General features: G+C 46.2%; 3 protein-coding genes across 3 annotated transcripts in view; 1 reads left to right on the top strand and 2 right to left on the bottom strand.

Annotated features, from left to right (window-relative positions):
• Positions 1-202: 202 nt before the first annotated feature.
• Positions 203-27976, bottom strand: part of LOC308284949 (supervillin-like) — a gene marked incomplete at both ends in the record, with an annotated part of 83452 nt that continues 55678 nt past the window's right edge. The window contains 15 exons of the mRNA XM_080725673.1: positions 203-289; positions 2500-2655; positions 4391-4512; positions 4675-4818; positions 6286-6441; positions 7299-7432; positions 8262-8469; positions 13085-13190; positions 14710-14861; positions 15438-15741; positions 16698-16848; positions 21258-21433; positions 24162-24307; positions 27349-27496; positions 27815-27951. Coding sequence (XP_080581799.1) covers positions 203-289; positions 2500-2655; positions 4391-4512; positions 4675-4818; positions 6286-6441; positions 7299-7432; positions 8262-8469; positions 13085-13190; positions 14710-14861; positions 15438-15741; positions 16698-16848; positions 21258-21433; positions 24162-24307; positions 27349-27496; positions 27815-27951 — 2327 coding nt within the window. The remainder of the gene's footprint in view (positions 290-2499; positions 2656-4390; positions 4513-4674; positions 4819-6285; positions 6442-7298; positions 7433-8261; positions 8470-13084; positions 13191-14709; positions 14862-15437; positions 15742-16697; positions 16849-21257; positions 21434-24161; positions 24308-27348; positions 27497-27814; positions 27952-27976) is intronic.
• LOC308285708 (RWD domain-containing protein 1-like) lies at positions 9837-10559 on the bottom strand (the record flags this gene model as incomplete). The annotated part of the gene is made up of 1 exon (XM_080726551.1): positions 9837-10559. One exon carries the CDS (start codon positions 10557-10559, stop codon positions 9837-9839), a length of 723 nt encoding a protein of 240 aa, XP_080582677.1.
• LOC308285709 (large ribosomal subunit protein mL63-like) lies at positions 10935-11249 on the top strand (the record flags this gene model as incomplete). The annotated part of the gene is made up of 1 exon (XM_080726552.1): positions 10935-11249. One exon carries the CDS (start codon positions 10935-10937, stop codon positions 11247-11249), a length of 315 nt encoding a protein of 104 aa, XP_080582678.1.

The raw sequence follows: 27976 nt of genomic DNA, 5'->3' as shown, positions 1-27976 counted from the left end.
AACTCTAAACAAGGCCCTAACCGTAGGCAGGCACGTTCTTGTCCCAGGAAATGCCAGTCCTCTTCGGTTTTTTAATTTAACCTCTTTTATGTTGACGTCTTCAACATGTTCACTTGTCACAATAGTGATTAAAAGATATTTCCTTCTTTTCCCATCTCTGCACATCAATGTTTTATCCACTTCGCATACCATCTTGTGTTCATTAAAATAGTCCTTTGGCCTTCTTTAAATTCACTTGCTTCCACCCTGGCATACTTTCATATTCGTCCCTCTTCATGTCCAATGCTTTCTGTAAGGGAAAAGAGAAACAGTGACTTAGTACATCAGTGGAGACAGTGTTTAACATTTGATGTAGTAATAGGCCTGATAGTAAAGGCCTGACCAGGGACGTGCAGAGAATGTTAGAAAGGCAGGGGCTGACATTTCTAAAAGGGCATTTTGGTGGAAGAATAGCAGACCTCCAAGCTCACAACGCGTCGCGCTGCGACGCGTTGTGAGCTTGGAGGTCGGCTATTTTCGGTGCTTGATGAGGGGGCAATTCTTTCAACATAAGATGCTGCATTCAGGTTCAGGAGAGTTTGGACAAGGCAATTCTCTTTTATGCTGCCTTCAGGTATGGCATGAAAAGAAGGCATTTGCATTTCTTTCACCATAGTAAAATCTGCATTTATGATCTGGAAAGGGCACTATTTACAGACTGATAAAAGGGCAGGGGCTTAAGCCCCCTTTGATGTCTATGTGTGCACGTGCCTGGGCCTGACGCAGAATGATTTGGAGAGTGGCAGCTCATGGTCACAAAAGCCCCATGCCACTATATTGGAAGAAGTGACAGGAAAAGAAAAGAAAAAACATCACATTGTCTCCTCCATTATGGAAGCCCATTTCTGCTACTAAACAAAAATTTCAAAAAGCCTGAATTGTGAATTGTTTCCTTCTTGCAATAGTTACTTTTTTAATAACCCACAACTGCCCATGTCACACTTGCGAGAGAAAATCTCAGATTCTGAGATACAAACTCGGAAATGAGATGGACGAATCCCCAGAACTCTCAGATGTAAACAGGGAATTGCAAGAAACATCTCACAAGTCAGGACTCTTTAATTGTAATAACCACGTTCAACAAGGTGTCCCTATTTTCTTTTTGTTTAAAAAAACAACAATTCAAAGATGGTGAAAATAGCACAGTACATTGTGCACTTGTAGATCTGCTATATATTGTCCCTATTTATTGTACTATAAAATATATAATATACAAGCAAATAGTGGTTAAGAGGTGGAAATGGGCTTCCAGTCTATGTGGCAGTTCTTACATCACTGCTGAGAGAAAGTAAAAGTGGGTGCAGTGTGTCCAGCAGCAAAGCACCAGGCACATTCAGGTGAACTGAGAAGACAGCTGGAGTTGAGGCTGACAGGAGTGTAAGCGGAAGAATATTGTCATGCTTAAAGAAAGAAAGATAGAGTGCTCATCAGTGCTGGTGAATGCCATGAATGACTCTCCTTACCTGAATCCACCTATGATTTGTTCTGAAAGGTCAGAGTTAGGTGGAGTTAGAATGCATTGCTATGTACTGTACAAGGTGTCTCGTTAAAAAGACTTCTGTTGTAATTGGGATAAAAAATAATTGGCTACTAAAAATAAAATAATAAAGAATTGATTCGGAAAAGGGATGGCATCACGCGTGAGAACGTGCGAGTGAATCCACATTACCAGCCTGGCTAATGCCCGGCTACCATTCCATTACCAAATGTATTAAGGGGAGCACACATTGGACGCGAACGGCTGCGCAGCGTCGCGTCGCGGTATCGACGCACATGAAGTGCCGCACGGTAACCCCAACTGAATGCGGCGCGCTGCCACACAGTACATCCATTTCCCCGGTGGGGAGAACCATGGGAGAACATGTTCAACGCGCGGCAACGCTGGAAAAATAGAACAGTGGCGTATCGGCGCGGCAGGCGACGCGGCAGAGCCGCGACTGCGCGTGTCTGACGCCGCCGGTGTGGGTTAGTTCATTGAAAATAACGGGGCCGTATGTTTTGACGTGGCGCCTCCGCGCCGCCTCCGCGTCCAGTGTGGGTTCCCCTTTAGTTAAACATTTCAAAAGGTATAAAATATACAGTACATGAAAGAAGGGGCTCCCATGGCCTACTGGCAGTGTGCACAATAAATTTGGCACTCACACATACCGGTACACACGCACACACGTGTCCGTCTGCCAGCCACGTGAACATGTCTGAATTAAGGGACACACACACCGGTTGCGCGTTCATGCCTCGCCCAGCAAGCTATACACTCAGATCATTTTGATTTATATTACACATTTGTGCGACTCTAAAGGACTAAGCGGAATTGAGGGAGGAGGCTTCACATCCGCTTTATCGCCTTTATCATGACCAGCGCTTCCGTGCTCCAGACCGTATGACCGGAACGGAAGCATTTGAAAATTGTGGGAGGCAACGGTCTGGCCACGCGAGACTAGCGTCACAGTGTCCTCTCACCTCAAAGTCCTGTTGGGAGAGGTAGATCTCGAGGCGCAGGGGGTCCACTCCCTCGGGGAGGGGTCGGGCCAGCAGCTGCTCCAGGGGGTAGGTGTTCTGACACAGCCGGGCTAACACGTCCTCCACCAGGATGATCTGGTTGCACACCTCTGCTTCCTATAGGTGAATGGATGGATAACATTGTCGTGTGGAAACCTTGCCATGTCCAAAACCTTCCTTTTCTTTTGTTGTTATTTTAAAAAACTATTTACCGTAAACTAGTGAAAATTGCCGATCTACAGATCTGCTATTTTCACTAGTCTTGTATGATGAAGCAGGGCATTACTTTTCAAAAAAGATCACAAATTTGAAACTTGGAGATACAAGGTTTTCTGCCCGACAGTGAAGATATACTAATACACAGGATGAGTTCATGTCAAGCAGAAACCTCTTATCTCCATATTATATTTTAAAATAAAATAAAGGGTAAATGGTCCATTTCTGTAGCGCCTTTAACCAAGGCGCTTTAAAACGATTGTGCATTACATTTACCCATTCACACACACACATTCATACACCGATGGCGGGGGAAACCATGCAAGGCTCGGGAGCATTTGGGTGTTCAGTGTCTTGCTCAAGGAAACTTCGACACTAACTCTAGGGGAGCCCGGGATCGAACTTAGAACCTTCCGGTTCCCAAACGGCCGCTCGACCTCCTGAGACGTAAACTAACCCCCTACTTGATCACACAACAGTGTCAGACAAAAGCATAAAAAGTAGTAGATCAACATGTTTCGAAATGAGCAGCGAAACGAGCCGCGAAATGAGTCACGTTTTGAGCTCGTCGATCTGCTACTTTTTTTTTTAAGATTTGTTTTTGGGCTTTTTATGCCTTTATTTGATAGGATAGTAGACTGACAGGAAATGGGGAGAGAGATGGGGAATGACATGTGGCAAAGGTCGTCCAGATCGGGAATCGAACCGGCGACGCCAGCAAGCATCATAGCCTAGTATGTGGTATGCGCCTTGACCACTAGGCCAGCGGGCGCCCCCCTACTTTTGATGCTTTTTAATTTGAGTCCTGAAAAGTAACAGTATTGGACACATGACGTTTCTACCCAACAGAGTCAGAGTCATTTTTTACCTATGAAATATTGTAGAACAGTCATGCTCCCTATATTTGGGAAATGCCTGTCATTTCGCATTACTGGTGGGCTACGCCATTGAATCATGGGGTGATACCCGTCATTCGGCTTTGTATCATTACTCCTCTCATTGGCTTCTTCACATGAGTTTGTGCATAAATTCTATGTATTGTGTCCGTGCAGGTTTCATGTGTGTCTGTGTGCGTGCGATATGCAGGCGTATGTGTGTGTGTGTGTGTGTGTGTGTGTGTGTGTGTGTGTGTGCCAGAGCATACGAGCGGAGTGGAGCGCGAGCGGTGCGGGGAGAGGAGTGAGCCGTTTTTTAGTTGAGCGTGAGCGAGCGATTTTTATAATGGGTCTGAGCGCCGAACCTCCTCCGCTCCGAGCCGATCCTGTTGGGGCCGCGCGCCGCATTTTTTCAACAAAACAGTGGCGAGTGGACAGCTCTCCAAGTCTCCATCAAAGCCGAGGCTCACGTTACCGCAGCCATTTGTGTTGGGAACACACTGGCAAAGGAGAAAGTGTTTCGGACATGGTAGCAAACTACCTTTTTGACTCTGATTGACGGCCCTGAGCGGAGCGTGGAGCGAGCGAGGAGCGAGAGATGCGAAAATCAAGTTGAGCGACGGAGTGGGGGGGAGTGGAGCGGGCCGGTGGCCGACCAGAGCGAAGAGCGAGTGGGACAAGAGCCCTCTGGAGCGCGGAGCAGCTTTTGTCATCGCTCCACTCCGATTGTGTGCTCTGGTGTGTGCATGCATGATGCTAACCCTCTCAGTGATCTCAGCGATGTCCTCCCTGTGCTCCCAGCTGGGGAACATGTTGGTGAAGGTCAGGGGCTCCAGACCAGCGTGGATCAGATAGGACTTCTGAGGCTTCTTCTCATTCTTCTCTGCAGGAGAGACAACCAGGACAGACAACCAGCATTTACTGAACAGAACAAATCTGCTATAGTTGCTGTATGGTTGGTGGTAGCTGTTCTTTCTACAATTCTCTGCCTCAAAATGGTTGAGAACCACTGCTTTACACAACTGCTATGGAGGCCCTCTCTGACCTTTGCAGTACTGCAACACAGTCTCCATGGCACACTTGCGGTCCACGTCCCAGCGGATGCGGGCAGAGCCGGGGGTCTCGGTGTCCTGAGGCCACCAGCCCTGCCACAGGTACACCTCGTGGAAGTTATCCACCAGGAACAACGCTGGGAGACACACATGGACACACACAGGACATGTTCTTTTAGTGCAGTGTTTCTCAAACTTTTACATGTCAAGGTCTCCCCTTAAAGATGCAGTGCCATGATTTTTTTCTCCCCTAAAACATGATGATCAGGTATAATGGTTATACTAGGAGGAAGATTTCTTTTTAAAAAGTGTACAGAAAGAGTTAAAAATTGTTGTTTTTATGTGGCCACACCCACCAGTTCATTAGGTATGCCTGGTTGTCATGGTGGGTGGTGACTAGGGCTGGGTACGGTAACCGCCGTACCGCCGTATCGCGGTATACCGCGGCCTACCGCGGTGTCAGGGTCCTTACCGCGGTCAAAAAAGACAAAAAATAGGCTATTTTTATTGAGAACGAGCGAGTTTTAAAACGGGGGAGAAGCGAGGACCGCATGCGCTCCATGCCGCTCTGCTCTGGGCCGCGTACCACATGTTTGGACGCTTGGCCCGTCACATTGAGAGTCGGAGACACAGTGGACACTGGAGCAGTGCAGTAGCCTCGTAGCCTCAGCAGCGTTAAACTTTCTCCATAATCCACACGACACAACTCACACAAGTATGTTTATACATACCTTGTGGCTGTTTCTGTTTTATTCATACGGGCGGAGCGCGAGGACTAAAACCGAAAATGAAACCAGCGCTAGACGTGAGTACTTTTACAGTAGCGCGTGTGCCCGTCGTTGTTCGACTACAACCTTTTCTGTCAAGTCTGGTAACTAAAACCTGTTTACTATGTTTATATCACCACTCAATCAATGCGATTTGAGATGTGAGTTTACATAATCACAGACCGTACACAATCACTATACCCGTCTCATCTGGTTTGTTCACAAACAGCGTGCAGTGTCTGAAGCCCCAGTAGCCTACGTTACTATAGTAACCCGACACTGCAAAGATCTACAAGCTCAGAACGCGTCGCAAACGCGACGCGTTGTGAGCTTGTAGATCTGCTACTTTCAAAAGCCAGACCCACTGTGCTGTACGGGGAACTCGAGCAGTCGGGCTTATAGGACTGTGGAGCGACGAATTTTGGGCAGATGATAGGAATATTTTGTCTTATCGCCGAACCTTAATTAATAGATACGGGGGTGCGGTAATTACCGCAATACCGGCGGTAAATGGGAGGACGGTAACCGCGATAACAAAATGTTGATACCGAGCCACCCCTAGTGGTGACCCAGCTTAAGTTAGACACACCCACAGTGTTGGGTGAATGGTAAAAGGAGAGGGGATGAGTACCTGTATATGATGTAATTTAATCTGTGTTTTTTGACTGGGCCTTTTTGACTAAGAGGCTTTCAGCTTTCAGGAAGTAAACACAAATACACGGGGAAAACAAATCTGCACATTATAACCCCACCTGGTGGCCTATTAGAATAATATTAACTTCATAGACACATGCAAAACAGAAAAATGCATGTGTGCGTGCGTGCGTGTGTGCTCACCAGGCTGTGATGCATTATAAAGGTCCTCCTGCAGGAAGGGCAGAGAGCTGACCAGGTCAGGGGCTCTGGACGGATAGTGGAACTCGGTCGCCACAAAGTCTCCTGATGAACTGCTCAGCTGGAACAGCCGTGGGGTGAAGTTGAACTTTCCTGGGTCTGAAACCATCGAGGCAGCAAACAAACAACGTGTTATACAGGATAAGAGAACTCGTTCAGAATTCCAATGTAATTGTCAAGGAGATTCGTGCTGACGTAGAGCGAACGTGTACAATGAACTTGTATATAATGCATGTGTATATACAGATCCAACTAAAACATTAGAATATTATGTACAAAAGCATTGCAGATGCCATAGCACCCCAAATCATAACTGACTTCGGAAACGTCCCGCTGGACTTCAAGCAACTCTGACTTCAGAAGGTTGACATTTCTCTATTATAAATCCTTGTTTTGAGTGGTCTCGTGTGAGAGAGAGAAGAAAAAATCTTTAACCCTAACCCTTAACAAAAAAAGGTTTGGAATAATTCACTGAATGTGCAATGTATCTGGAATAATTTTAAAGTTTCTGGAAATATATCGTCGTTGTCGGGTGGAAACCTTGTATCTCCAAGTTTCAAATTTGTTCGTTCTTTCGCAAAGTAAAGCCCTGCTTCACCATACAAGGCCGTTGCACAAAAGTAGTGAAAAAAGCAGATCTACAAGCACACAACGCCTCATCGGCTGTTTTCACTAGTTTAGTTCATTTTTTTAAATGATAAAAACGAACGGTTTTGGACATACAAGGTTTCCACCCGACAACGTCGACAATATGAAAGTTTCAAGATTTCTTCAAGCGGCTGCTCTACCACCTGAGCCACTGCTGCCCCTAAATGGGCATATCATTTGCCCATTTGCAGTTGGACACGTCCAGTGCATGGGCATAATCTGTGCATCTGCCCACAGAACCGCCCACTACGACTCAAACTTTAGCCTCATACGTATGTGTTAATGAAGGGCTTGTGAGTGGCGCTTACCTTGCAGCATGCAGTCGTAGGCCTTCCTGTCCTTCCTGCCCAGGGCCTCCCAGAAGCCAGGGGGCTCCACTCCCTCGTCACACTCATGGATGGTCACCTTACTGCTGCTATGGAGACCTGCCTCCAGAGGGCACCTGGAACAGAGGAAAAAAAACACTGTCTGTTGTTTCTCTCGGAGTACCATGGCATAACATTTACCAATCACCACCTTTTTTGGCGTGCAAAACCATGGTTCTTAAAATCCAGTGCCAGGCCACTTGATGGCGCCAAAGTCTGCAAGCCTTGCCAGATCCATTCATATACACCAGCGCTGTAACATTGAGGGCCCTGCGTAGCTGTGACGTGCGTGATCACGTTCGTGCGTGTCATGAAAATGACCCGGATGAAGTTAGCTTGAAGTTAGCTATAGGCTATCACTCATGTTAGAAGCCCAATTTTCGGCGATTTAGCCGTGAATAAAGCTTGTCCTCTTCCATAAAAGCATAGATCAGAGAAAATGAGCTTCAAAGATCTGAGAATGCATTGGATTCAATGGCGAAAATCGGCGGCGCGACGCTCTCGCGGGCCGATGTAAACAAATCTCGGCTGACGGACTGCTTGAAAATTTAGCCCCAGGATTTGGTAAGGCCTTCGAGTGTTTAATTAATTTTATATAAAAAGCCGAACTAATTCGGGATCGGCACTCCGGGAAGCGCCGCTAGCCGACAGCATAGATTCAGTGAAAATCATCACTCAATGTTGTCGTTTTCTGACTTTAGAAAGCTACACCGCGGTGAGTTGCTGCTCACCTAAAACTGGAGTATGAATTAGCCTTATTAACTGTCAATATCTAGGGACCCCCTGGAACCCCCTTAAGGACCCCTGTGGTTCCCCCGGACCCCACATTGAGAATCACTGTCTTACACAACGACGTGATCTCCAGCTTGTGAGCAAGGTTAACGACAAACCAGACAATGAACTCACTGCTCCTTGATCTTAAGTGCGGCAGTGTTGCCCACGGCGCGCGTGTGCAGCTGAGCCTTGCAGCCGTGCCAAAGGTAGATGATGGCCTTGTTGACGTTCAGGAGGATCATGGAGGAGCGGGAGCGCAGGCTGCTGCAGTGGCATGCCACCTCCAGCAGGTGGCCCTCCACGGGAACCTCCCCGCGCACGCAGTACAGACGCCACTCACCTGGGTGGGAGGCAGAGTGTAAAGCTGTGTAAAACAGAGTGGTAGACTACAAAGGTCCCGACAATATTAAGAAACAACGTTTTCTGTTTGTAGTTTGCACCTTCACTGCTTAACTACATAGCCCTGATTCATTTTTTGGCATGGCCTGTAAGTTTATATACTAATAAATAGAATATACTACATGCATTGTCCTGCTTTTCTCTTTCATACGTTTTTCTTCTCTTAACAGGACAACCGGGCAACAGTGTAGAAATCTACTGCATGTAATCATAGATTAATAATGATGTCCTCTTTAGTTGTTTGAAAGTCAAAAGAGAGCTCAAGTCAAGTCAAGTCATTGGCATTGCACTCAACATCGGCAAGTCCAAGTTGAGTGCAAGTATTTTTTATTTTATTTGATCAAGTAAAGTAAAGTCATCAAATTTGTGACCAGCCCAAGTCGAGTCTTAAGTCTAAGTGTCGGATCAACATCTCTGACCATAATAACAATTGGACAACAGTGTAGAAATCTACTGTATAATAGTGTACTAATATAATAAACAGTGGACAACAGTGTAGAACACTAACGGTTGCCCAAATGCCTGTGGCAAGTAAATCAAACGTTTGCTTTCAGATTGCCCAACGGGCATGTGCATTTGAAAGGAGAAGCAACCGTCTTCATTGATTATTATTGGTTATTCATGAGAGAACAAATAAGTAGCAGTTGTGCTCATTCAGACATTCAAAGTGACTGTCGCCACTCGGAAGTGATCGATTGGATTTAACATTAATTTGATGTACTTTTCGGGCAAGTGGGCATGACATTTGGGCAAGTAGAACTTGACCTGTACTTGCCCAACAGGAAAGTGCCTCTGAGGCCTTAGTGTCAACCCCTGTAATCTACTGTATAACCAGTAAGACGCCCTAAGGGCGAGAAGCAACCTCACCCTAAAGGGTGAGATTGCGCACATGAGCGCGTGCACACGGGCGTGTACACAGCAGACTGCTGGACGAGCGCTGGCACTTTGGCAGGGGATCAACTTTGACCAAAAAAAATGCACAGATCTGGTTGGTTGTATAAGTTAGACAAAATGTGGCCAGAATTTGGCCATATTTTCCCAAATATGGAGATGACTGACATCTGACATCATAGATGTTTGACATATTTTTTTTTTTAACATAGAAATTAACCACCAAGGGTATATAAATTCCCTTAGATTAACTTTATGAAATATCACAGCTTGCCATTGTTTAGAGTCCATCCTAAGAAAATAAATGTGGAGGCAATTTATCCTTTTGATCGATCAGTCTGACGGTGATACTCCCAACGCAGAGATGAGCAGGTTATTTCCTGCTAGAACACAGCAGTTCTCTGCTCTGTTTCTTGTTCAGTCCTCATCGCCACCCATTGTCAACGGGTCAAAGTCAGGGTCATCTTCATCCAAGTCCAGATCATCTATGTCCTGGAACAGCGACTCATCCACTTCAACGTTGTTTCCAGTGTCTTCAAGGAACTGGATATCAGATGTGTCAAGGTTGTGGTCTGTCTCAAAGAGTTGTTTCCCAGTGAGTTTGTTTTTTCCTGACTGCTCCTCCTCTTTGTGTTTTTTCCTCTTCAACTCAAACATCTCAAGTTCAAACTTTGCTTTCCATGCCAGGAAGTTTTCAATTGTGACCACTGTGCCTTGGAAAAGCACCTTTTCTGCTTCCTCTGCCTCCCTCTCTTTCCGCTTTGTCTCTTCCTCACGTCTGTTTTTCTTCTGATCAACTATTTCATTCAGTTTCTCCTGTACCGCCGACACTAGGGTGAAAATCATCACCATGCCCAGGTTTTCCTCTGCCTGTTGCTGTAGGAACTTGAGAATGTCCTCCACATCAGAATCCTCCAGACTTTCCTGTGAGTCGATCTCCCACAGTGGAGGCTCGTCCGGGTACTTCTCTACATAGGTGAATGTTAAGGTTGCCTCCACCATTTCATGGTTTTGCCCTGCATCTGAGGTTACAGTGATGGTAAAGCTGGTGGGCTGCTCTGACAGCACGGTAAAAGAATCTTCGTAGATAGACTCTATAGCCTCCAGCTCATTTCTCTGCTCTTCGGCGTAATCTGTCATGTTACATTTATTCAAGCTTCAATTATCTAACGTTATTAATAGTTATTAAAACCATCACAGCTCTGTGTGGACGTGTGCATGTTCCACAGTGGCCTTATGTGGCCTTATGGAGATGACTGATGTCTGACATCATAGATGTCTGACGTCATAGACCACATGAGACTGACACAATATGCCCAGATATGGGCTTAATATCGATTACATCAGGGATCTCCATATATGGGCATAAAAGGGACAAGGAGGGAATTCATTTGCAAGTGTGACTGTTGATGACATCAGGGATCTCCATATATGGGCATAAAAGGGATTGTATGATGTCAGACATCATGAATGGAAATATAAGTTGCTCATATTGAGAACACATCATCCGTCATCATGTTTCTGACCCTGACGTTACTGCGGAAAGGCGTCCCGGGGAAGCAGTGGATTGGAAAGTACCGGCGATTTCGACCCATCACGTGGCAGATGAAACGCAACATGCTGGGGCATCTGGAGCGCGAGGCTGAGAACGAGTACTGGATCAGCAGGCCGTACATGACTCGGGAGGAGGAGTTTGGCCACGCTGCGGAGCGGAGAGCTCAGAGATGGCAGAACATCAGGGACAACAACTTCCGCAGGAAATTTCCCGAACACAAGTACATCACAGACCACCTGAGTCATCTGAACACTACCAAAACATGGTCAAGTTAACAACTCGGTTGTTGTGACAAGCATGGACTGCCACAGATATAAAGAGCTAGATGCCTCGTTCGCCTCTGCAGTTAATTGGAGCGATGTGCAAAAGTTCTAGTCCGGACCTCCTGGAAAAATCACACCCAATGTGAAGTGAGCGGTGGTCGTGCTTGCATAACGTCTTCGGACTGGGATTTGAGTCTAGGATGTACAGGCTATGCTACACACACACACGTTTTGCTATGGCAAAACGCTGAGGAAAAAGGCTACAGACACACGATGATGACATCACTAGACAAACATGATGCTACGTACACACGTTTTGCTATGGCAAAACGCTGAGGAAAAAGGTTACAGACACACGCACAGCCACTCTATGGAGCGGTTAACCACCGCTCAAAAACTAAGGGAACGCTGTCAGTCAAAGTGACTACTGGCCAATCACAGCGCGTCTTTTCCGGGACTTATCCAAGGACCACAATTCAATTCAACAGAGCCAGTTCCGATGTTGCGCTGCTCAGCTGTTCTTACAGGCTGCATACGTAAAGACCAGCCCCCACCTGCCTCTGATTGGCTTACCGACTTCCGTATGTGTGACGCACGCGGAAGCAAAGAACACGGAAGCGATGAAGATTCCCTTAGTTGCTCAATGCATAGGCCCCCTAGCCGAAGGAGGCGTCTACCTTTCTATGTCTATGTGGACTGCCCTTTGTCATACGTTATTTCCTGTGTCATAGGTCTATGATGTCATACAAGGACGGAATTAATTTGCAACATCATTGTGATGTCAGAACAGGTCAGCTATATCCTTCTGCTGAGCTGGGATGAGGTGTCACCATAGACCGTGAAAAATATGGACGGTGGGAACCCATTGGTTTCTATGCTGCGAAAGTGAAGCTTTTTTTGCCCTTGTATGGGTGTCGCCATCATGGTACCCATTACTACCCAAGGAATGCTATTCGCTGCCAACGGTCACGTGCAACCGCAACGATACATGGGAAATTGTCTTGAGCTTGCCGAAAATAAAGCACACAAAGAAGAATCATCACATGCCTATGATCACAAGCCCCTCCTACAGCATACCCTGCTTTAACATCAATTATAAAATAAATAAATGGGACCATATTTTCACAAAAGCATATCATGGCGATTGAAACAAGGCTTTAAACTAGTGACAGGAACCATAAAGTATTTATAACAATGTTTAAGGATAGAAAATCAAATGTAAAAGAAATGAATAGAATCCTATGGAGAACATGTTGCTTTTGGTACCAGAACAGCGCAACTAGCGGCCAATCATAGGAACTTTAAGCTCAGTGTTTGCTTCATTTTAAATCCGGACAACTTCCCCCCCTGGGTGTCACGCAATGTGACCGTCACAGTACGATGCACGCACAGGTTCAGGGCCGAGCCAAAGGTAGAGCGAACGGTGCGGTCGCTCAGGGCCCCGCCCCTGCAAGGGCCCCGCGCTAGGCTTGGTTAATTGATTTAGTTTTGTTTTCATATTAAATCTTCACACAAACACCGCAATCTGAAGGATGGAGACAGAGCCTGTCAACCGATTGGCTGCGATATCTCCCTGACAACCAGCAACAACCAGTGAAACGCTGACTGTCCCTTCGGGCTATGGGATTTAATGTATCTAGTCTTGAGACACGTACCGGGATCAACTCGATTCAGCGTTCCCTTCCCTTCCGTTACTTATGAGAGAGTTGAGAGAGAGAGAGAGAGAGAGAGAGAGAGAGAGAGACAGGACTTCGCACAGGGCCCCGCATTTGTCCGGCACAGCCCTGCACAGGTTTTTATAGTTAATAATACTAATGCATGATACAGACGGAGTGCTGCTGACTCACTCTGTGCGTTCTCCTCCTCTTCTTCTCTCTTCCCAGCGTGGACGATCATGCCTCCGTTGAAACACTGAAGGAAACACGGAGGCTCCTTCCCCTGTTGCACTTGAACCTGTCACCACCACCACGGTAGAGATTACAGGTTATGGTTCAGGGACTTGCTGCCGCTACACAGGGGCGTCGCAAGGGGTAGGAAAGTGGGACTGAGTTACTGGGGCCCAAGGTCTAGGGGCCCTAATAACTTTATCTATTGAAAAATAGCAGATATACAAGCTCACAGCGCGGCACCGAGTGCCGCGCTGCGAGCTTGTAGATCTGCTATTTTTGAAAAGTTGTGAAATTGTGTGAATATCTTTGAATATATGTATTTTTTAAGCGAACATTTCGAACTCAAATTCTGCATCTGGGGGTCCCTGGAACTAAATATTTTGAGATCGGGGTCCGTGGCCAAATACATATCATCTTGGGGGTCCTTGACACGATTTTTCAAAAATAGCAGATATACAAGCTCGCAGCGCGGCACTCGGTGCCGCGCTGTGAGCTTGTATATCTGCTATTTTTCAATAGTTAACATTCTTGGGGGGCCCGCAGTGAATCCTTGAACCCAGGGCCCAGAATTTGGTGTGACGCCCCTGCCGCTACAATCCACAAGTTGTCTCTACGGACGGACAGAGGTCATTGTGACGATGTCCAGAACTACTGTATAATGGCTATATAAAACTATAAATGGTAACGCGTGTCGGACTAGAGTCTCTTGGACAGCGTGTGACTTTTTGGATCTGGAAATGGGTCATTCATTTTCATTGCCATATACATCTATGTCGCTCAACAGTGAAGCTTGAAGTCTAATATAAACACACTACAAACTACACTAATCTCAAGTTAAAATACAACATGATATACAACCGACATGTAAATCCACAATAAAACATGAAGAAAGCCTCTGAAGAAAAACCGACGTGCGTCCTTCCTTCATCACATCCTTTATGATGCCCTTAACTGCATCAATGGAGATAAATGTATCCAAATTGAGATATTTTTGTAGATTACTCCATGACCAATGTGCACAGTAGTAAAATGTTTTCCCCAGATCTGTCAAAACCTGTGGTACATTATAAAGCAACCACTTGGAGGAGCGTAACTGGTAACTAAACGAAGTTGGGTTGTAGCAACTGTGTGTCGCTGAACCGCTTTAACCATTATTTTATGCTTTAGCTATTGAAAAAGAGCTGATATACAAGCTGAGCTTGTAGATCTGCTATTTTTGAAAAATTTGTGAAATTTGTGCAAGTCTTTGAATATTTTGACCTATAAAGTAAATGTCTTCTAAATCCTTCTTCTAAATCGGTGGTTCTCAAACGCTTTCATGTCAAGGACCCTCAAAATTACATGTATTTGGCTGCCGACCACCATCTCAAAATATGTCGTTCCAGGGACCCCCAGAAGCAAATATCTATTCAAAGATTTGCAAAAAAGAAATCTGTATTTATTCAAAAAATAGCAGATCTATGTGAAATTGTATATCTGCTATTTTTCAATAGCTAAAGTATACAATAAGTCCAGGTCATGATGGGTGAAGTATTTCACTGCCCGATAACATGCCACAACACAATTTGAAACTGGTTTGGTACCTGAGCCCCTCTCTCCTCATCTAGCTCCACAGTCATCAGGGCCGACGTTCCTTTCTCGCTGACGGTGGAGTGTCGGCCCTGCCAGAAGAAGTAGCAGCACTTCTCCTTCCCCGGACCTGTGCTCCTCGCCTCTGGGTTCTGTCTCCGACCCACTGTAGGACACACACGCATTCACGCACGCACACGCACACACACACACACACACACACACACACACACACACACACACACACACACACACACACACACACACACACACACTCCACGTCAACATCAACAAACTTCTCTTGTCTTGGCCTGACCAAAAGACCACCCCAACAAGTCTGATTAATCACTAATGCCACCTCAGACCTGCATCCACCACAAAACAATCGCAATTATTGACTGCCTGCACTTAACCTCCGTAAGAATTAAGAGAAATTCGGTTCACATTGTATTATTTCTCTATTCTCTATGTTATAAATATCAGGACCATGACTTTGATTTTGTGTAAAGAAAATAGTGTACAGATATAGATAGATAATAATAATTAGCTAGATAGGTATTTAGTTCCAGGGACCCCCCCAAAAGCAAAATTTGAGTTACAAATGTTCACTTAAAAAGTAAATTATATTCAAAGATTTGCACACATTTTCACGACTTTTCAAAAATAGCAGATCTACCTTGGGCCCTAGTAACTCAGTCCCACTTTCCCCCCCCCCCTTGTGACGCCCCTGCTTGTGACTGACCTGATGCGCTGACCATGTATTTCCACTTGACCACGTAGGCGTCTCCCTCGTGGAACTGGCCGATGCTCTGGCGCGGCAGGCGGCTGTAGTCGAACTCCAGGATGTGCCACACGTCCACGGACACCGTACTGACCTCCAGCGTCCGCAGGAGGTCCTCGCTGCCCGGCCCCGCCTCCACCGGCCCGTGGCCGCGGCCCACGCTGGCGCCGTCCAGCACGGTGGAGATGGACGACTGGAGGAGCGGGAGCATCAGGGTGGCGTCGTACGCCTGGCACTCCCTGGCACCACGCCCTGCCGGGAACTCCTGCAGGGAGTAAGAGAGACAGAGGGGGGGGGGGGGACAGGGAGCAGTGGCGTCAGTTCAGCAAAAGCTAAGGTATGGCAACATGACTGGTGTCTTGCATGCGCGCAAGACACCAGTCATGTTGCCATACCTTAGCAACAGGCATGATGAATTTATTTTAAGAAGTAAATTTGTTTCCCCCCTGTAGCCAAGGTATGGCAGCTGCCATACCTTGCCATACCCAATTCACCCTTAGTCAAGTCCCGCCCATTGTCCCGCCCTCATTGGTTGCTGTGTCTTGGTGGGACACTCGGTGGGACATTTCATCCATCCACTACCATTAATTCAGTTGTTCGTATTGTTATTCGGTGTGTGTTCAATTCTAATTTCAAACTTGGTTTCAGTAAAATGGAGCTGCTCAGTGGCAGTATATAGTGACTATGTTTTAGCAAATTCAACATAAAAAAGGCGGAACCAGGACGGGACAAGGCAGATAGAGCCTGCTGGTTGGTCACTCAGGGACCAACCAGAAGGCTAACAAAGGGTGAATTGACGCCTCTGACAGGCAGGAAGGTAAGAAGGAAGGAAGGCAGGATGACGGTCCAGATAAAAGCTATTAAAAAAGCATGCATGCCATAGTTTGGCTCCCGTCTTGGCCGCTGTGCGGTGAAGCGTTCCTTAGCAATATGAGCTGGTGACTGGTGAGCCATAGTGAGTGATAACACACAATAAACAGATGGGGAGATATGAGAAGAGGGAGCATGAACATCTCTGATGTCTACTATCTGTCTGATGAAACCTACTTCCTCTTTGTCTGTCCAGCTTTAATAAAAACAAGGTGTACTGTGGGTGTATTTGGTGTGATTTTCTTCGATTTTATTTGATTTTGGTAAAAGATACGCAAGTATAATCACGATATAACTTGAACCCTGGATAACACATTAAAGCGTGTTGTTTCCAGTGGGGTCCTGCATTACCTTCTGCTCTGGCACTGAGCACTCCATGGGGGACTTGGGAGACGGTGGCTTTGCCTCTGTCCAGTCCAGGAACTTCTCTTTGAACAGGATGGTCTCGTTGTGTTCCGTCAGTCTGCCGAAGATGGCCCAGTCAGGACGGCCCTGTCCCTTCCTGTTGACGGATCAATGGATCACACGCACGCATGCACGCGCGCACACACACACACACACACACACACGCGCACGCACGCACGCACGCACGCACGCACGCACGCACGCACACACACACACACACAGACACACACAAGAAATTGTCAAGACAAAGCACGGATATAGCATGTCTAATATGTCTTTTTACGCCGAGCAAGCAGTCTATTAGAGGGTCTGGCTGTCTGTCTCTCACTGATAGACCTTGCCTAAATTTGGAGTCGTAGACAACGACTGATGTCATAGATGACATCAGTCAGTACGTTAGTGTGATGTAGTCCTGGGGAAACTGTATTTATTCTAGATAAACTTTTTTTGTGAGTAAGTCCATTGAGTCAAATGGGGAGAGGTGCTAGCTTGAGGATTGGTCAAGCTGCACATGACAATTTGGCTACTCAGACAATAAATAGGCAACCACACTTGCAATTTCCAATTGCATCTTTCTAGTTATTAATACTAGAGGTTTGCGCCCGCTTCACCCGTTTTATAGTAAGTGAAACCTGACCAATCATTTAAAGTCTGGTCAAAGTGTCATGTGAAGCTCATCAATCCACCAATCCTCAAGCTTATCGGACATATGCCCGTTTATGCCCATCTATGCCCATCTGGCATATTCTATGCTACGGGCGTAGACGGCCCCTCTCATGGCCCTTACGTTTATATCAGGTCGCACTTATTGGTGACGTCACCAGGAGTGCTGGTCCCTCATTGGATTTTATGGTGATGATGACATCATCACCCGATTGATGACGTCACTGTGTGTTTTCTCAAGGGTTTTTCCATTGGATGACGTCAGCGCAGACACACACAGACCTAGATTAACCTAGTTTATAGATAGATATATATAGACTCTCTGTATTACACTTCATTGGTCTTTCCGCAATCCTACACAAGCCAGCCTACAAGATGAATATACGAAATGCAAGAACAGAGGACCTGATGAACATGCAGCACTGCAACCTGCTGTGTCTACCAGAGAACTACCACATGAAATACTACTTCTACCATGGAATGACCTGGCCTCAGCTCTCATACATCGCAGAGGACGACAGAGGCAAAATAGTGGGATACGTGTTGGCCAAGATGGACGAGGACCCGGGCGACTCCCCTCACGGCCACATCACGTCCCTGGCGGTGATGCGCTCCCACAGGCGCCTGGGCCTGGCACAGAAGCTGATGGACCAGGCCGCCAGAGCCATGGTCGAAAACTTCAAAGCCAAATACGTCTCCCTCCACGTGCGCAAAAGCAACCGAGCCGCCTTGCACCTGTACTCGAACACACTGAAGTTCCAGGTGAGTGAAGTGGAGCCCAAGTACTATGCAGACGGGGAGGACGCCTACGCCATGAAGAAAGACCTGGTCCCACATGTGTCTGTCAAGAGCCTGTCTGGCTCTGGTGGCGACCATGTGAGAAAGGAGGGGTCTAGTGGTGACCAGATGAGAAAGGAGGGGTCTAGTGGTGACCAGATGAGAAAGGAGGGGTCTAGTGGTGACCAGATGAGAAAGGAGGGGTCTAGTGGTGACCAGATGAGAAAGGAGGGGTCTAGCGGTGACCAGGGGAGAGAGGAGGGGTCTAGCGGTGACCAGGGGAGAGAGGAGGGGTCTAGTGGTGACCAGGGGAGAGAGGAGGGGTCTAGTGGTGACCAGGGGAGAGAGGAGGGGGAAGGAGGCAGCGAAGCAGAGAGATTACCACAGATTACCCCCTCTGATTCACAATGACTCTCTAGCTATTTTAAAATGTATCCTCTCAGATGCAACTTTGGATCAAATAAATGATCGACAGTACAAAGGCAGGGCCCTTAGCCAATGAGGATCACCAACAACAACACGTGGGCTCGAGACCAGTATGTTATACCAAAACTTTATAGACCAAGGTTATTCTCCTCAAAAAGATGACCGACGCAGGGCCCTTAGCCAATGAGGAGCAGCCAAAGGGTAGATCTTGGTGTTCCATGCGAGCCCACACTGTTTCGTAGGAACATATTTCTAATTAACTAGTAGTTATTATTTTCATTAAGCGTCCCGCTAAGCTTGGCCAATGTGTCCCTGGGCGTGCATACGGACAAGGCCAGATGTTGGAGCTCAGGTCCTTCCAAGAGCACCGCTCAAAAATAGATTTCCTTTAGCTCCAGCATGGCACCTCACCCAAGTCTACTTACTGGCACATGAGCTGTGTTTTTTCACTATTTGGCTTTGTGGTCCTATACAGTAATCCCAATTTGATGTACAGTTGTACAAAACAACATTTTTCAGTAGAACCGCCAATCCAACCAATATGCCCATAAAAGGGGACAAGGACCGAGAGACAGAGATCTCCATATATGGGCACATATCCGTTTTACATCACACTGACATAGTAGAGGGTCTGGCTGACTGTCTCTGTCTCTGATAGACCTTGCCTAAATTCGGTGTTGTAGACAACGACTGGTGTCGTAGACAACCACTGATGTCATAGATGAATGACATCGTGTTATGAATCATTATTAATATATACTGTATATACAAAGGACTCTCTGTATTTTACACTTAATTGGTCTTTCCACTGTCCCACACAAGCCTGCAAGATGAACATACGGCAAGCAAGAACAGAGGACCTGATGAACATGCAGCACGGCAACCTGACGTGTCTAGCAGAGAACTACCAGATGAATATATACTTCCTCCATGGAATGACCTGGCCTCAGCTGTCCTACGTCGCAGAGGACGACAGCGGCAAAATGGTGGGATACGTGTTGGCCAAGATGGACGAGGACCCGGGCGACGCCCCTCAAGGCATGATCACGTCGCTGGCGGTGATGCGCTCCCACAGGCGCCTAGGCCTGGCCCAGAAGCTGATGGACCAGGCCGCCAGGGCCATGGCCGAAAACTTCAAAGCCAAATTCGTCACCCTCTACATGCGCAGAAGCAACCGAGCCGCCTGGCACCTGTACTCGAACACGCTGAAGTTCCAGGTGAGTGAAGTAAAGCCCAAGTACTATGTAGACGGGGAGGACGCCTACGTCTTGAAGAAAGACCTGGTCCCACCTGTGTCAGGAACAGAGGTCCCAACTGCCAAGAGCCTGTCTGGGTCTGGTGGCGACCAGGGGAGAGAGGACGGGGAAGGAGGCGGTGAAGCAGAGAGCAAAGGGGCTGAGTGAAGTCAGCGAGGCCTATGAAAGCACCGACATCAGAGATGACCCCCTCTGATTCACAATGACTCTCTAGCTACTTTAACAATTTGAGTGCCTAAAAAGCCCCCAGACGTCTTTATGTTTACCCCCAGTGGAGTCCCCGTTAAGACACTCAGAGACGTCTTACCTGGTTGCCATAGTTACCAGGTAAACAGGTGCCGCTGGTGAGCAAAAAACTGCATATTCCATGATGCAAAGTGGCCGCACGCTGCTATCGACTGCATTGATCCATTTACATACATGTTTCTGGCTCCGCTAAAATGACTGTTTCTCTGTTGTTTTTCTCACCGTTGCTCGTCTGGTCAATACAACGCCATGTTCTGTGGGCTATGGACTATATATATACATACTCGCATGTGGATTTCTTCATTGCGTGAAAGACAACATGTGCAGCGCCCATGAACAGCAGTGGTCGCGTGCACAATGGACAGTGGACACGGCAGCGCACGGAGCAATCGAAAAGCAGGTAAATAAAATGTATTTAATATTGGCAGTTAATCGCCATTATTTATGGAAACCTCTGGCATCCATCGTGTTAAAATGTATCACTTTGGATCTAATGAACTAGTAGTTATTATTTTCATTAAGCGTCCTGCGAAGCTTGGCCAATGTCTTCCTGGGCGGACAGATGTTGGAAAAATAGATTTCCTTTTAGCTCCAGCACCTCACCCAAGTCTACTGGCACATGAGTGGTGGTTTTTCCACTATTTTCACTTCTTTATTTATTTATGTTAAAACATTCAATCATGTATTCCCTTACACGTACAGTATAATGTAAGTGTAATCTATATGCCGGGAACAGAAATGACCTATACCACATTATCAACAGTACACACAGTCTCTGAGTTATATACTGCGTATACACACACAGAACAACAAAGCCCACCCATCGGACCACTTCTTTTTATGACACTGTCAATATATACAATAAAATTGTAGCATTTTGCCAATGATTTTGGGGGCCCACTGGCCCAAGGTATGCACAATAAATGTGTTTTTTGTGTAATTGCGTATTGCATGTTGGATGTGTTTGTCTATCTAGTAGAAACTGAACAAATAGTATGTTTGCTTTGTGGTGCTATAATCCCAATAATATACGATGATGTGCAAGCTGAAAACTGTGTGTGTGCGTGCGTGCGTGCGTGCGTGCGTGCTTGCGTGCGTGCGTGCGTGTGTGTGTGTCCGTCCGTCCGTTCGTATCCACCTGGGAATGAGTGTGTTTGCGCCTCCAGGGTCCAGAGGGTTGACGTCACAGCAGGTGTAGTCGAAGGTTCCATTCCAGAGGTGTTTGGCCAGCTGGAAGGCAACCTTCCTTTGAGCAAGGGTCACCTCCTTACCGTGCCACACGTACACCTCGCTGCCCAAGTCAAACACCAAGACCTGCAGCAGGCAACGGCACAGTGGGTGAGTTTATGAATTTCCATACACTTTAATCAATTTTAGGCACCATATGACTTTTTGTCATACGAGAAAAGGAAAGAAATATATAGGAAAACAAAAATAAAAATCTACAAAAATAACCAAAACAATGTCTCTGGGCTTCCGGGCGTGCCTGTTTTCCATGTGAGGCTTACGCCACCCATGCCCTCGCCTGGGGGGCAACGAGGAAGCAAGGACGGGGAGGCGGCAGGCAGCACGGGTGGTGCAAGCCTCGTATGAAAAACAGGCACGCTTCCGGGGTAGCCAACGGATATCCGGGCTAAGACATCCTTGCACATCATGCATCAGCCATTTTAGCTCTTTTTAAAAGCTGACAAATCTTTTTTTTTTGTGTGTGTGTGTGTGTGTGTCTGTGTGTGTGTGTGGTTGTAGTCCTGGGGCAAAACCAGCAACCCGCTGCAAGCTACACAAAGCCCATGTGGTATGTGCCTGGACCAGTAGGCCAGCGGGCGTCCCAAAACTGACAAATCTGGTCATACTGTACACAAGTTGTCTCAACTCCATTCTTGCGTCTCAATTTGCTTGGATTGGATCAATTCTTTTGGTTTGGATTCCAATCAAAGCAAATTCAGACGCAAGAATGGAGTTGAGAGACAACTTGTGTACAGTATGACCAGATTTGTCCGTTTTTAAATTCAGTCAAAGGTTCAGTGACGATACTAGGGGTGTAACGATACATTTAATAGCAATACGATACGCATCACGATACATGGTGACGGTGTTAAAAAAAAGGTATTTAGCAAAGAATTATGTGTGAAATGTGTCAATAGTGCAGGTTTTTTTAAGGGAAAAATGTATTATTGTGGATATAAATAACTAACACTGTAATTCTTTAGCAAATACATGGACGTTATATTTCGCTTCTTAAAATTGCTAAATACAAGGCACAAGTACTTAGTATCCATACAATCGATTATTTGCATTGTAAAACGATATGATACAAAGCCAAACGGTACGATATTTTGCTGTTTGCATATTGATATAGTAGATCGTTGCAAATTAAATTTGATTTTTTGATTCAGTTATATCGTTACACCCCTAGACGATAGTGATGTGTTTCAAGCTGGCCTTGTTGAATTTCAGGAAATGCATTTTGCCTCGTTTGCTCTCCACCCGCTCACTCAACAGTACTCGCCGAACTACAAGCGATATACACACAGAAACCAGAACGCTTCCGACAACCAAAAGAGTTTTTTTTGTCCCTCGCCCAGGGGTCATCAACGTTTTTAGGCCAAGGACCCCTTAGTTGAGAGAGAGATGAAGCAGGGACCCCCCACAACCTTCTCATAGATTCCATATATAGAAATATATATTGTTTGACAGCACAATCATTAGTGTATTTTGGATTCATGTCAATTTGTGTTTTCAGATATTTAACCACTTGAACCGTCAATACTTTGACGGTTAAGTTGACCTTTCACTCTAATGCTCTGTCCAGACCGGCGAATTAGCAAAAGCGGCGTGAATAAGCGAACCAAAAAGGCGAAGAATTCGCGATTCGCCTTTTTCCATACACACCAAAAAGCGACGCGAATATGCATGTAATATTCGCTTAATTCGCCTAAAACGAGGGGGTGATTATCTGCCTCTGGCGCAGGAGAAAGGAGAAGAGAGGAGAGAGTAGAACGGAGACATGGTCCACCGGTCCAGGGAAACAAATAGTACACACGCTCCCTATTTGCGAGACAGTGCGCTCTTCGTATTATATCGCCTCTCTCGGAGTCTGCATGCAGTGCATTTGGCCAGAGAGAGAGAGAGGGGAAGGGGAGCAGAGCGTTCACCGTTCCTCCTCCGCCCGTGTCCCTGCATACTGGCAGCTGGTGGAAAGTAACTAAAAGTACATTTACTTGAGTAGCCTGTACTTTCCTTCTACTCCACTACACTTCGGATCCTTTTGTATTTAATACCCAGCGATTTATTTTAAACATTAGTCTTTTTGCAGTTATAAATTAGCCTAAAACATACCATGCTTTTACCAGTAATACATTCGAGTACTTTTCCAAGCAGCCACACTGCCACAGAGAGAGACACGGTAAAGGAGAAAAACACCGTTCCCCTCGGCCTCACCATTCTCTCTCTTGAAATAGGGTAGAGTGAGCTTACTTTGATACACAGAGAGAGAGGAATTCGCCTTTGAACGTTCTCTAAATTCGACACAAGGGCGAATAAAAAACAGACGCCTCTTCGCTTTTTCGAAATTCGACTTTGGTGTGGATGCTTCCATTGACTTTATAAGGTTTTTTAAAAAAAGGCGAATTATACGCTAATTCGCTATTCGCCAATTCGCCCTCAGTATGTACGGACCTTTAGTCTTAGTCTGCTCTTTTTCTCCTCTACACCAAACCTCTTAGCCGAAAATAGCCGATCTATAAGCTCAAAACGCCTCACAGCGCAAGTTCTGGCAAAAGTTCTCATAATATGGACGCTATGGTACAAGTGCAAGGGGTCCCGGACCCCCTGTTGAAGACCCCTGCCCTCGCCTATAACAAGATTCTGGATTCATGACATGCAGCTATCCAGACCTAGAAATAAATCCTTCTCTAATTATTCTGTCTCCCTCTGAGCGTTCCTTCGCTCCCTGTGACGATAATAAAACAAAGAAAATGACAAAGGGCAGTGAACTGCCCTGCTTCCCTGTTTTTAATTAAAGATAAATCCTGGCTCTGACCTCCTTGGACTGCAGCAGGGAGCAGCAGGGGACCTTTCCCCACTCCTCATCGTCAGGCACCAGCTTGTCATCCTGCAGGCGGAAGATGCAGTTGGTCTCCACGATGGCCGTCTCGAACTGCTCATCGTCCTCTGGGGGGCCCGCGGCTGGGCAGGGGAAAACACACAATGCACCTAAATTAACTCATTCTGAGGAAGGCCCAGCAGAGGATGTACTTCCTTCGGCAGCTGAGGAAATACAGTATGTCGAGGTCCATGATGACTCAGTTCTATACGGCCATTATTGAATCCATCCTTACGCACTCCATCATCACCTGATTCCCCGCTGCAGCTACAAAAGATCTTGTCAAGCTGCAGCGGGTGATACGCTGGGCGGAGAGGGTGATTGGCTGCGCCCTGCCCTCCCTCAAGTCCCTGCACGACTCCAGGGTGCTGAGGAGGGCAAGAAAGATCATAGCCGACCCCTACCACCCTGGCCACAACCTCCTCACCCTGCTCCCCTCTGGGAGAAGGATGCGGCTGCTGAAGGCCACGACAGAGCGCCACAGACACAGTTTTTTCCCCTCAGCCACCAGGCTGCTCACTGACTCTGGCTTCCCTTCTTCCCCTGCCCCCTAGTGACACCAGCATTATGTCTGTGCTGCACTACAGAACAATACTGCACTTAATATTAATTATTTTCTTGCACAGTATTGTTTTGTGTTTGTTGGTTTTATGTTATATGTGGAAAAAAATGAACTGAATGCACACATGTAAGATGCCAAAACAAAATTCTATGTGTATTACAAATTGGCAAATAAAGGAATCTGAATCTGAACACAATGCACCTATATTAACTCATTCTCAGTCCAGAACGCCAGACTACTTTCTCAGTTTTTACACTAGATGGTGCTTTTCGCTAACATTATGAGTCAACATTTGACCCTCAGTGACGCATTGAGAGAGAACGAGACAGAGTGCTGGTTAAGGAGCAGCTGCAGACAGGCAGGAGAGCCCGACATCCATGAGGGCAACGGTGAAGTTGCAGAAAGATAAGGCTGTATGCATTTACACCAGCCATGACAAGCTGGGCGAGTCTTGAATGCACGGCCAAATTAAAACGCCTGGGAAAGCCAGACGAAAAGGGCTCATTTATCAGATATATAATCCTATTGATAATTCCCATGGTTTTGAATTGGCCATGCCACATTACAACACATGCCATGGGCCTTTTATGACTTTGTTAAAGGGGAAGACCACCCATTTTCAATATTGAACTGTGTCATTAACCCATTTAGGCCTAACCTATAGAATAGGGCTAAATCAGAAATTAGCCTACAAAACAAATATGTTGCTATATACTGTACATGTACTGTAAGCCCCTCCCAAACAGCAAAATGTGTTCCCGGCCTGAATGGGTTGTATGCCTTAGAGGAGTTGTGTGGAAATAGAAAAAAAGTTCCCCCTCTTCTGTGTTGCCTAGAACTGGAAGATTAATTTTGAGGTTTGTATTGTAAAGTACAACTTGATGACATCACACATTGTACTTTACAATACAAACCCCCAAAATCAATCCTCCAGTTCTAGGCAACACAGAAGGGGGGGAACTTTTTTTCTATTTCCACACAACTCCTCTAAGGTATATTAATGACAAATTTCAATATTGAAAATGGGTGGTCTTCCCCTTTAAGTTAATCCTCGCTAATGCCCATTATAATATGGTGCCATTTTCGTCTATTTGGTCTGTGTCTCAGCGGAGAGTTATGCAAGTTTGGTCATTTGAAACAAGATTTCCAACTTTGTATCTATTATTATTAGTTATACATATTATTATTAGTGTGTTTGCTATAGGCAACACACTATTGTTCTAGGTCCGAGAACTTTTATGCCAGCCAAAATGAACCTGTTTACCTTGTCGACTAGATAATTGACAGGGTTGGTCATGCTTCACTTGACATCACAATATATAAATGGTCAGCGTCAGTGCAACCACACTTGGAATTTCCCAGAATTGCACCTATAGTTAGTGTGGTTGCCCAACAGGGCAACACAACACAGTGTAGTCCTGGGGAAACTTTATTTATTCTAGATGAACTTTATTCTAGATAAACTTTTTTGTGAATCCTCATTGAGTTCAATGGGGGAGTGGTGCTAGCTCGAGGATCGAGAATATATCGAGAATATAGTCACGGCAACCACACTTGCAATTTCCAATTACATATTTTTTTCTAGTTGTCGTGGGCTCGCCTGAAAGGCGAGAACACTACGTTATCTTCATTATTTATTTATCAAGTTCCGCCACGACAGTACAAAGGCAGGGCTCTTAGCCAATGAGGTGCAATTGAGGTGCGGAAAATCTGGGAGTGGTGTTAGCTGGAGTATTGGTTGAGCTTCACATGACAGTTAGCACGCTGCAGAATATAGTCACGAGCGAGCCCACACTGTTTCGTAGGAACAGTATTTCTAGTTATTCTAGTTATTAATGCAAGAACACTGGCTTTTCAGGAAATAAAGCCAGTACTAGTTTCTATAGGCTTGGAATCCTCATCGATGCCGCCACCAGTAGGCAGGTCTGGTCCAACCCTCCTCTGAGACACAGTGAGTAGATGGAAATTGTACCATATCATCATAACAAGCATTAGTGAGGAACAACTTTATGAAGATAAGGTTGAAAATGGATGCTACATTCAAAATGTAAGTATACAGTGTGCATGTATATTGTTAGTAACGATTAAAACCTCTTCTTTAACACGCTTTCAATGCCACCTTTTCACCACTAGAGGGCGCCCAATGGCCATGGAAAACCTCATCCACAAGCGTTGTAACAGCACAAGCCGTGCGCAGCCATGACAAGCCTGAACACTTTCCTTTGTGTCATCAACAGGGACAGGATGAAGTTAGCTTGAAGTTAGCAATTGGCTACCAAGCATTTTAGAAGCCCTATTTTCGGCGATTTAGCCATGATTAAACCTTGCACACTTCATGGATATGCATGGAACAGAGAAAATGAGCTCTAAAGATCCTGGATTGCATTGGAGTGGATGGTAAATATCGGCGTCGCAACTCGCGACGCTCTCGCGGGCCGTGTAAATAAATGACGGCCGGCGGCCCGGCTCGAAAAAAAAAAAAAGGCACCCAGGACGGTCCAAATGATCCCGAACTAGTTCGGGATAGGCACTAAAGCAGTTAAGATGGAAAAGGCCTCTTACGTTGGTATGGGGCCTGTCCTCCCATGGCCTTCCAGAACTCCTGGGCTTCAGTCCCCTCTGTATTGACCCCCTCTTTGATGGTGTGGACCAGGCCAGCTCTGCAGCCCAAGTCCTTCTTGGTCTGGATGTACGTGGCCAGGTCTGATGCCTGGAGAGGAAAAAAGGTTAGATTAGAATGAATGTCAGAGGTCAGGTTAAAGGTTGGTTAAATATAATGGTGTTGTGCATCTAAAATAGCCGATTACAAACTCGCAAAACATGTAAAAAAGGCGGCATTAATAAAATTGCCATCCTAAAATGGTGTGTGTGTGTGTGTGTGTGTGTGTGTGTGTGTGTGTGTGTGTGTGTGTGTGTGTGTGCGTGTGCGTGTGTGTGTGAGTGAGTGAGTGAGTGAGTGAGTGAGTGAGTGTGTGAGAGCTAGAAATAGAGTTTCTACGGGTTGACAGTAATAGTATGTGAGACAGACCTTAGCTCTCTCTATGACATTGGAGAACTCTCCTATCCAGACGAAGCACTGTTCAGGGGTGACCAACAGAAAACAGTCTCCACTGTTCAGCGATGACGCTCTGGGCTCCACTAGTCTTGTCTGGACATGGCGACGGCCTGAGTAGAACACAGAGAAACTGTA

The sequence above is a fragment of the Nannobrachium achirus genome (genome assembly GCF_963921795.1).
Source record: "Nannobrachium achirus genome assembly, chromosome: 5".
In the NCBI taxonomy this organism is placed as follows: Eukaryota; Metazoa; Chordata; class Actinopteri; order Myctophiformes; family Myctophidae; genus Nannobrachium; species Nannobrachium achirus.
This window is presented reverse-complemented; position numbering and strand designations above follow the sequence as displayed.